Raw genomic sequence first — 11256 nt, forward strand, 5'->3', positions numbered from 1 at the left:
CTGGAAAACATCGTTTGCATATTCCACCTTAGCTGCCGCAAGTGGACTTGTCTTGTGTGGTCAATTATTGCCACACGCTTATAGCTAGGAAACCTAAAGAAAACCACTAGGATCGGAGAAACTTCAACTCTAACAAATCATAATAAATATTATATGATATTATTTCTGAAAATTTTATATATTCAATGGAAACGTTTTAACAGATATATCTTTTGTTAGGTAATGCAAAAATCTGGTATCAGCTTCTTTCAAGGAAGAAGCATCAGTCCACACTTAAAATAAATACACGCCAAGAAATATATAAACTAATTACATACTCAGAAATAAACATATATATCTACACTTATAGTTTAGGTAAACAACTCTTTTTCATGAAAGTAATAGTATATACGTAATCTTTTGTTAGAGGAAATATAACATCTCGTACGTCTCAACTTAAAATATGATCAGAAATTTGCAGCAACAAATAAGATGAAAAATGAAAAGAAAAAAATCTAGATTCATGATATCATGTGATTGCGTTGACTGCAAAGAAAAAAAAATCTAGTTTGGCCATATCGCAATGATTTCTCTCTGTTGTCATAGACCCAGAAACTAGTATTGGTAGAATTAATGTAACACTAGACAAATGTTACACTAGATAAGTAAATGTGTTACAGACTCATGGTGACTTATAGTGTAATAACACTTCTTTTATATAAAAGAAACACATCATGTGTTGTAATAAATCAGTCTATAATACATAGCCAATTGAAACACACAAAATGTGTTAACAAGAGAGTAACATTTTTTCAGCCTATACTAATACAAGCTGGTGTTCGGTATCCTGTATTGTAGATATGAATTGATAAGTAACGTCTTGTTCGCTTGGCTTATAAGCCGTACTTTTTCAGCCAAGGAGCAATACTTTCAGCCATGGCTTATCAGCCAAGCGAACAGGGCATTAATCACAGCTGGATAGGGTATTACCAAGTGTCTACTGTCTACATATGTATTACTATATCATTAGAAAATAGATATAATTGAGAAAAGATGACTGATTTGATTAGTCTTAGGTACATCTGTTAAGATCTTATCCCACGTAGAATAAACTATCTCCAAATTATGTCAAACTATGGGTATATATATGCTAGCAGAAAGAGCTGTATGAGGACACCCAGACCCCGAGACAACATCCACACACATAGGTTCCGGCGATGTGGAGCGCCGTGCAGAACGTGGCACAGGTGACCGGAGTGGACGCCTTGTCGCTGATCGCTCTGATTGTGCGCACGGCAGAGACAGCGAGGCGGAACAAGAAGACATGCCGGGAGCTGGTAGAGCAGGTGAAGCAGATCGGCGACCTGCTGCGGAGCCTGGAGGAGCATCAGCCCGGCATCATGCGCCGCCCGGAGACGAGCGGCCCTCTCAGGGAGCTGCACGAGACGCTCCGGCTGGCGTGCACGGTCGTCGAGTCGTGCGGGCAAGGCGGCTGGATCCACGGGCTATGTGCCGGTGGGTCGCGGGCCAGCCGCCTGAGGGACGTCCAGAGCAAGATCGCCTTCTACCTCCAGCTGTTCCCAATCGTCAGCCACCTCCACAGCACCCGCCTCCTCGTGCAAGTTATCAACAGCGCTGCTCCCACCTCTTCCGGGGTATACTTGACTATATACACATGCTTATAATCATGCAAACTCATGCACCAACCATATGTAAGTCATATTATGCTATTTTAGGGTGCTGAAGAGGAAGTTCTAAGGTCGTTTCAGAATCTGTCAGATCCTCAGGATGACCAAAGGTATGTCTCTCTCTCTCTGTCTGTCGTCGCTAAGGCTAGTATATAGGCGAGTGTGCAAGTTTTGATGATGTTTCAGTTCTTTTGTCTGTAGTAGGTTTCAGAATCTGAATTTTAGTCAGTTGAGGAATGCCACAAATAACTTCTCACTTGAGAACCAAATTGAACAAGGTCCTTTGGCCACTTTATACAAGGTAACTTTGTTCAAGAGTCTAGAACCAAATTGAACAAGGCCCTTTGGGCTCCTTATATATATATAATCATTGGACGTCTGTTTGGTTTTTCAGGGTCAGCTACATGGCAATCATGTCACTATAAAAAAACATTCAGTTATTTCAAGTTCAGAGCAAAACCTACCACCAAGTATGAGTCCATATGAGCTATGTAGAAACGAAGTTCAGATTCTACCAAAGCTACAGCACAATAACATAGTCAAACTCTTGGGATCTTGTGCGGAAAGAAGCGAGAGGATCGTGGTCTATGAGCACATGGAAAATGGGAGCCTTGAGGACGTCATATTTGGCATGTTAATCTGTCTACTAATACAGACATTCTGTATTCTTGTATGGACAATTTGTTTTTCTATGCTTTGATAACCTAATAATTAACTTGTCACCGCCGTTGCCAACATCTTGCAGTGCGCGTGGGAGCAGGGTTCACAGTTTACTGGCCTACACGCTTCCGTATAATCGAAGGGGTCGCACAGGGCGCAGTTTATCTACACAATCACTCTAGGCTGCGCGTCGTCCACAGAGATTTGAAGCCAAGCAACATTTTCTTGGATTCAGATATGAACCCAAGAATATCTAATTTTGACTTGGCCAAAGTTTTGAGTCCTGGCATAGACCAAGGCACCGTGGACTGTGTTGTAGGCTCAGTGTAAGACCGCCGACCCAAGTCTCTTTCTCAACTGAATCTTACAAACTACTGAAAACGACGCTGACATAGTTTTGGACTTTTGGTGATCATTCAGTGGATTTATTGCACCAGAGTACATGAAAAATGGTACATTCTCAGGAAAGACCGACGTGTACAGCTTTGGTGTCATGGTCCTTGAAATAATCAGTGGTAAAAGATGGACCCGGTCAATTCAGAAAACATATTACCGAGATCTTCTCACATGGGTATGTAGTTGAACAGCCTTTATATATATCATCACTCTTGAAGCATTCCTCTCTGAGAACATGTAGCTAGATAGCTTTTTTTTTCTTTTCGGAATTTAAAAAAGTCACGGTAACATGCATGCTGCGTGTATATATCCTGTGTTCCCCGTCCAGGCCTTCAACAGGACAACATGCTGTTGCGGCAACAAAATGGTGCAGAGGCTGAAGGGCTTCATGCATCCAACGATGCACAACATCGCGTTCTGCGGCAGGGCGGTGCCACGGTGCCTCTCGTTGCCGACGAGGAGGAGGGTGCTGTCAAAGCAGAGGGAGATCAGGAGGTGTGTCCGTGTTTCCCTGCTCTGCATCCAAGAGAAGCCCCAGCGCCGGCCGGACATGCCGGAAGTCACGAGGATGCTGAGCTCCAGGAAGAAGGCTGTGCTGTTTCCACGCCGGCCAGGCTATGCCACAGAGAGCCCGATGTACGCTGGCGATAGAAGCACGACGACGCCTTGAGACTGCTGGCCTAGTTGATGCTTGCCTACGATTTTGGTAGCATTTGCATGCCACCCTGAGTTTACATGTCTATACAGAAAAGCAAAGTCGTTTCACTACAACGTCGAGTGTTTTCAGAGATGGCCGTTTTCTGTTTTTCAGACGCGGCCGTACCCCCGTCCGTGGGACAAGGCCTGTGTAGATAGAACATCAAACATAACGGGGACCGGTCCTTGCCCCTGCCTATGCAGATGATATTTTTTGCTGAGACGGACGGTTGTGTAAATATAAGAAAAACAAACAAATACACGAGCTGAGCGTCCGCCACCGGAGATGAAACAGAGACATATCAATGTGGACGCTGATGGCCACTGATATGAACAACGGAGTCCCATTGCACCGAGTGGCAGGATGGAAAAGCCCATGCCGTCCACACCGAGGAAGCGAGCAGCAGGAGAACAACTACGCTCCTGGCGGGCTGGGGGAGTGGGCCGGCATCAAGTGTCCCTCGCTGGAGTAGGGGTGGGGGCACCCGCCCGAGCAGCTTGGGAGTCGAGCAGGCGAGAGCACCAGGTAGCCCCTGTCCTCAGAGGTCCTCCAAGGAGAAAGATGCGGAGAGGCATAGCAGCCCCAATTTTTTACAATTTAACTCTTTTTTTTTAAGAAAATTTGCGTTTAGCCTCTGAGAGACTTAAACTCATCTTTGGATCCTGGGGTCAGCACCAGGACTCATGGCGCCGAGATAACACGTCTCGGCGCCACAGATCTTGCCGCCGAAGTGCCTGGCCGAAATCCTAGGGGGAGTTGACGTGGCCGGTACCTCGGCGCCATAATACATGGCGCCGAGCTGGCCCATGCTGCTTTTGCGCAGGCGGCCACTGTGGCTTGTCGCCTCCGCCTCCGCGCTGCCGCTGTGATCGGCTACAGAGAAAAGACTGTTGCTGCAGCCTTTTTCTCATCTCTCAAATCACTGGAGTGCACCAGTGCATGGCTATAGAAAAAAGACCGTTGCTGCTTGTGATGGCTGGTCCTCGGTAACCGCGGCGCACAAAGACACGCGAGAGGCACGTCTGTGGCCTGCCGTCTGGCTCTAGCACCGCTGCGCTCCGCTTCTCCCGTCCATGTGCCGTCTGATTTATGAAATTTTGAATGGCCATAGCTTCTAAACAGTGTATTGTTTCTGTAATTTATTTGCACTAGAATATTCCTTGTAATTAAATCTATAAAACAAGACCCATATTAACTATATTTTCATACTAAAAAATAAGTGGCACATGGGACCCACTTTTGAAAACTTTGTTAAAACGTAGCCTTGTTGGGTCTCGTTCTGTTGGGCACATTATTTCCAATAATAATCTTCAAACGGCTCGTCAAACGGACTTGCGATTTGTCTAATATTGCATTTTGAAAGTCTGATAAAATCCACTCTCAAGTGACATAAGGGGAGAGAGAGAGGGGAGAGAGACTGGCTGCACTGCACTCCACTACGATGCTGCTGTGTGTTGGTTCCGAGATCGGTCAGTTGGCTGTAACTAGAGAGGTCTATTTTTTGTAGAAATTTGATTAAAATAATAATTATTTGAGTAGCGGTACGTGTGCAAACTAGTAGCAAGTGGAAGCCAATCTCTCCTCTCTAGTGATGGCATGGCTACAGAAAAAAGACTGTTGCTGCTTGTGATGATTGGTTTGGTGTACGGATGTAGCAGATGGAGCTGGTCAGTGGTCCTTTGAAGGTAAACAATATCTTCTCCACTGCAGCTTTGTGTTCTAATCTCGTGGATGCTGTGAACTGCAGCTAGCAGTCCATCCATGCCATGTTAACTTACACTCCATATCTTGTTTCTTAAGTTTTACTGTACTTGCTTTTGAGAAATGCTTCTTTGCTGACATTCATTACCATTCTCAGATGCTTTACAATCACGCAAATATATTCCATGTCCAAGTATGATACATTGATATAGCCTATTTGCATGTTACAACTATACGACCTTTTGGAATCGCTCCTAATAGTACGCAGAGTATTTGCTTGAAAATTAGAATTTAACATTTGGGAAACTCAAACATCACGCAATAAGTGCAGGATAATGCGCTGCAGTAGACTTGCGTTTGTTGACACCAAACCAACCATCACAAGCAGAAGCTGCCTTTTTTCTGTAGCCATGCACTGATGCACTCCAGTGATTTGAGAGATGAGAAAAAGGCTACAGCAGTAGTCTTTTCTCTGTAGCCGATCACAGTGGCAGTGCGGAGGCGGAGGCGACAAGCCACAGTGGCCGCCTGCGCAAAAGCAGCATGGGCCAGCTCGGCGCCAGAGTTCGTGGCGCCGAGGTACCGGCCACGTCAACGTCATCTAGGATTTCGGCAAGGCACTTCGGCGCCAAGATCTGTGGCGCCGAGACGTGTTACCTCGGCGCCATGAGTACTGACGCCGACCCCAGAGTTCAAAGATAAGTTTAAGTCTCCTACGGGCCGAACATAATTTTTTTTCGAAAAAAGAGTCAATTGTAAAAAATTAGGCATAGCAGCGATGCGCAAAGGGGTTCCTCCGCAAGACCTCCTGGCCATCCGCTACCAACTACCATAGGTAGCGAGGGGAGGAGCCAGCAGATACTGGAGACATGAAGATGCTGGGCATGCCCAGATAATGGAACCAATTTGATTTGATACCTAATTTTCCAACAAGCCAAAACTTTTTTATATAGGTTGTCAATTTGATTTGATGCCCGCTACATAACAATGGAAAATGATGTCAATAGGATAACAGTTAGGCAAACTAAGAAAGAGAAGTGAATAGATATATACCACTACTTATTAGAACTGAAACATGGAAAGGATTGTCCACAGAGCTATTAGGCTACATAAATCAGGATATTTGATGAACGGATTGTACAGGAGGATATATAGGAGCCAGTGCATCAAGTAAATTAGGCTCGTGGTTACGGTGTTATTAACCAAGCAAAAAAAAGCAAGAGCGTACCGTATAAAAGTTGGTAACAGCAGAACAACTTACTTATAATGACAATAAATCCTAATAAATTAAAGCCATTGTTTCTGAAAGTAGAACATGCATGTGAATAAATTAAAAAATGTTGATATACAACAAAATAAGTGTCTTAAGAGTTGTACAGCAGCATAATAATGGCCTGCGATTGCAGGGGCCGGCAAACCTTCGTAGTTGAAATGAAATGGCATTACGACTAGAAGAATTTCCCATCTGATTAGTGCAGAGACAGCAGGGAAGAAGATAGCAGCAGAGTGAATGCGTGATGGCTATTGTGAACGAGTAAACGCGTGAACAGAACAGCGAAGATAGCAGCAGCATATCGGTACCGCATTCCATCCGTCTTCAACTCCTGCGCCTATAGTTGCGATGTCCTGCATGTTTACCAGTCAGTACTCACTAGTATACATTACATGTGGAACGAAACATACTTACTGTGAATAAAAACAAGAGCTGCAGATGTAACAGATCCGTAATAAGTTTTGCATACCTCCTCTTGGACCCTATTCTCAAGGTAAATGCTGGGTGACTCGGATGTGCGTCAGCTGCGTCCTGAAACACCCTGGACATCTCCTCTGAGTTCTCACCATCCGCCATTTCGTAGCTAAAATCAACAGATATTTCCTTGATGCTCGACAGATATTGGAGTCCGAGAGGTGTAGCCGTGTCCCATACATGTGAATCCAGTACTAACTCGAGCTTCCGGAGGCTGGGCATAGCTCCCTCCTCAAATGATAGGTACGACACCACATCACACTCGGAACTTAAACCCTCGAGAGCCCTGAACCCCGTGGACCTGCCTATCACAACCCTCTCTGTAGGGACACCTGGGATCCGCAGGTGGAGGTTGAGGAGGGAGGGCAGTGTCCCAATCATGCCAGTATCTTCCTGGGGCATCTGCTTTACTGAAAGAGTAGTCAACCAACGGAGCTTTTGGAGACCTCCAATCCACCTAGGAACTCGAGAGAAGATCAATCTTTGTAGGTGAAGACTCTCGAGGTTGTGGAAAGGAGGAGAAAGCAAGCTTAAGGCATCGGCTCCGGTATCTATAGAATAAGACACCGGCTCAAAGAATTTGAGGTTACTAAGTTTCTCCGAGGAAAAAAACAGAGCATCCATCCATATAGCTGTAGATGTATCACCATCCCTCCATCGTACGTACGAACGCCAGTTGTCATTTCTGCCGCAATCGAGACGCAACTCTTCCAGTTTGTTGAGTTCGCCGAGGCCCTTAATATTCTCTGGCGATCTCTCTTCTAATGTAAAGAACTTCAGGGTACGCAGCGATTTCATCTTCCCAATCCCGTGTGGCAAAGTTGTACCCACTGGCAAGATCAGGACGGATAAGCATGGCAATTCAACAATATCTGATGGAGTGTTGCAAACGGATATGAAAGGTACTTCCATCCTCTCCAAATGTCGAAGCCGCCAAATTTCACTAGGTAGCACAATGGAACTTTCTGAAGAATATGATCTCCATACTTTGCAATCAATCTTTAAGTATCACAGCTGAGACAATTGGCTGACACCTGTGAGGTCCATTCTTGTCGAGATTTCATCAAATTCAAGGAAAAGCACCCGAAGAGACTTAAGCTTCGACAATGGAGGCATCCATTTTGATGCTCCGAACGAGACAAGAGAACGAACTTGTCATCGGCAGCAATTGGTGGTCACCTGCACCACCACTCAAGCTGACTGACAGTCGATGAACCTTGTCTTGTCGTTGCACCACCACTTGTGCACTGTGCACAACACTTACAAAATTATCTTCTCTGCACCTCTTTATGATTAGACCGAGCATCATATCCTGTACTCTGTAGCCGTAACCAGATTTTGGTGGTTCAATCATGTTCCTGTTGACAAGTTCATTGAAATAGCTCTGAGCCACATCCCTTACATCTTGCCTCGGAGACTTGCTCACCACAATACGTTCTGCCACCCATAAGTCAATCAGCTCATCCCTTCCTATTGTATAGTCCTCAGGATAAATGCCGAGATACTACAAAAAGCAAGCTCTTAGATGATGAGGAAGGTGCTTATAGCTCAGGTCTAAGATATGCATCATGTTATCCAAGGAGTTTGCTGCAGATTCACTGACTATATAACGTTGTACATACTCCCACTGCTTTATGGGTTGGTGCACTAAAATGCTAGCCATGGCGACAATTGCAAGTGGTAGACCACCACACTTCTTTAAAATTTCAGATGAAACTTCTATGAACTCAGGAGGGCAAGTATCTTCAGTGCCAAAAATTCTTCTAAAGAATAACTTTCTTGAGTCCACGTCACTTAGTTCTTTCATATCATGAATGCTCCCATGGTCAATGAGACATGCCTTAGCCACATCTTTAATTCTTGTAGTCACAATAAGTCTGCTTTGTTGATTGTTTGGTGGAAAAGCACACCTAATAATATCTCAATCTTGCACATTCCACAAATCGTCAAGTATAATGAAGTACCTATAAACATGTCCCAAACACAACATGGGTTAAATTTGACACAGAATAAACACTCTGATAATTCTAGAAAGCTCATATAAGCCCATTGGCTCCGTTCGCTTCGCTGAAAAAACAAGCCGAAACATTGTTCCGGCTGAAAAAACAAGCTGAAAAAGACGGATTATAAGAGAAGCAAACAAGGCAAAGCTATAAATTTGTAATATGCTGTAATAGAGTTTTGTACCTATAAATATGCTGCAATCACTAAATTTTAATATTCTGTAATAGAGTTTTGTACCTATAAATATGCTGCAATTGAAAAACAAAAGGAAACTGGTGTAGCGCTCACTACCGGAATGCCCAGGTTTGCCATGTGCCCACGCACACGGCGAAGGCAAAAAAAAACACTGGCAAAGCCTTTGCCGAGTGTTGCACTCGGCAAACACAGACTTGGCAAAGCTGTCTTTGCCGAGTGTTTTTTGTCAAGCACTCGGCAAAGACGTTGCCGAGTGCTAAAACCGACACTCGGCAAAAAAAATCGAAAATATAAAAAAAAGCCCCCACCACGCACGCGCCGTCGCCCGCCCGCGGGTGGCCCCGTCGCCGCCGCCACCACGCCGCCCGCTGCCACCATCGTCCACGGACAGGCCGCCGCTGCCACCATTGTCCAGCAGCAGGTAACAGCCGTGCAGCGCCTCCCACAGGTTGCCGTTGGGCATGTACTCGTACACCAGCAGGTTGCAGTCGGCGCCGGAGTAGCAGCAGTAAAGCTTCATGATGTTCTTGTGCCGGATGTTGGCCAGCGTCTCCAGCTCCGTGCGGAGCTCACGGTCGCCGAGCCACCCGCCGCCGTCGTTGTTGCCGCTGTCTCTGCTGTTGGCGGTGGTGGTGTTGGTCACCACCGCAGCTGCCGCCCAGTCCACCTGCTTTCTGCTCGGTGGCCGCAGCTCAGCTTGTGGAAGCTCGTCATGTCGTACGACGCGCTGGACGGCGGCGACAACGCCAGCGCCCCGTCCTGCTCCGCGAGCCACCGCGCACGAAGCACCCACCGTGGCCGCTAACGGGCACGCAAGGCTAGATCCGGCAGTTCCGGGTCCCAGCCAGCCGACCGCCGCCACCGCGCTGGCCCTGCAGGCCGCAGGCGCGACCAGGCTGGCCACAGCCGCCTCGCCCAGGCACACGCGCGGGCGGGCACCCTGCCGCCCGGCAGGACGCGCGTGTACGGGCGCCCCTGGCCCCGCCGCCGCTTCTACCGGCCCCCCGGCCACAAGACCGCCGGCGAGCACTGGGGTGCGGGTGCGGGCCCGCCTGAGCCAATCCAGGAGGCCGACGCCTCCTCTCCTTTCCCTGTATGCAACTTGTTTTAACCCATAAATGGATTTCTACAGGCAGCATCCCATACGTTCTTTTTCTTCCACGATAAAACATTTGGGTTGTGCCATGTAAACGTTTTTCATACAAATCCCCGTTGAGGAATGGCGTCTTTACATCCATCTGATTAACTCTAAATCGTAACGTGCCAATGACACCATTATGATTCTAAAAGAATCCTTGCATGAGATTAGAGAGAAAACTCTCATTGTAATCTATTAATTCTCTTTGCGTAAAGCATTTTGCTATAAGTCGTGCTTTATATCTTTCTACATTCTTTTTGGAATCACATTATCTTGTAGACCCATTTACAGCCTCTTATTTTGACTCCATTAGTAATTTCTTCTAAGTCTCAAACATCATTGGTATTCATCGAATTTATTTCAACTTTCATAGTTTCTTGCCATTTAGACGAGTAAACGCTTCTCATGACTTCTTTAAATAAGATGGAATCACCCTCTATTTGAATTTCTTCACTAACATAGATTTCATAGTCATCAGAAAAATTGGTTTACTAATTCTTTAAAACCTTCTAGGACCTCAGCTACTGGCACTTTCATATAGGGTTGTTGTTGCTCTTCATTGCCAAGAGGCAATTGATTCTATAGGCTCATGTATTACAAGATCCTTGTTTACATTATTCATCTTCTTCGAAGAGCTAACAACAGGTGTTGTATTAGTCATACAACATCAACGGGTATTGAGAAACTTATTGCTCCTGAGTCACTGGAGTGGGCACACAGTCTCTCTTCTCTTCAAGTCTTAGGTCTCTACATACCTCTACATACCATGCTCCACATATCTTCCTATCTTTTCAAAAGATAGTGTATCTTTACATATCTTATTTTGGGTTTAATCTGTTAAAACCTCATATGGCGCTTTAAGCACCACCTTAACATCTTTGAGGCTGACTACGCTATCTTTCTGTCGGAACTTTAAAAGGTCCACAAATTTAGCTATTTCTCTGCTTAGGGGTATCATTGTTGTGACCGTTGTACTCCTCCAACGGTCGCATTCATCTTAATTAATCTTTATCTCACTCTTAATGAAGAGTATTTTTCTTAATTGATCTTA

The 11256-nt window shown here is 45.6% G+C and overlaps 1 protein-coding gene and 1 pseudogene across 3 annotated transcripts; one reads left to right on the forward strand and one right to left on the reverse strand.

Moving 5' to 3' along the window:
* Positions 1-987: 987 nt before the first annotated feature.
* On the forward strand, positions 988-3905 carry LOC136476688 (cysteine-rich receptor-like protein kinase 44). 3 transcript variants are annotated; one of them, XM_066474619.1, is made up of 7 exons: positions 988-1634; positions 1716-1777; positions 1854-1968; positions 2062-2296; positions 2413-2653; positions 2748-2898; positions 3052-3905. In XM_066474619.1, exons 1-7 carry the CDS (start codon positions 1197-1199, stop codon positions 3391-3393), a joined length of 1584 nt encoding a protein of 527 aa, XP_066330716.1. In that variant the 5' UTR covers positions 988-1196; the 3' UTR covers positions 3394-3905. The 3 variants fall into 3 exon arrangements, with proteins under 3 accessions (XP_066330716.1, XP_066330717.1, XP_066330718.1); XM_066474620.1 differs by having other exon boundaries at positions 989-1634; positions 1869-1968; XM_066474621.1 differs by having other exon boundaries at positions 989-1634; positions 1872-1968.
* Positions 3906-6731: 2826 nt separating this feature from the next.
* Positions 6732-10305, reverse strand: LOC136469398 (disease resistance protein RGA5-like; annotated as a pseudogene).
* Between the last annotated feature and the right edge of the window lie 951 nt (positions 10306-11256).

Source organism: Miscanthus floridulus, chromosome 8, assembly GCF_019320115.1.
Source record: "Miscanthus floridulus cultivar M001 chromosome 8, ASM1932011v1, whole genome shotgun sequence".
Classification (NCBI taxonomy): Eukaryota; Viridiplantae; Streptophyta; class Magnoliopsida; order Poales; family Poaceae; genus Miscanthus; species Miscanthus floridulus.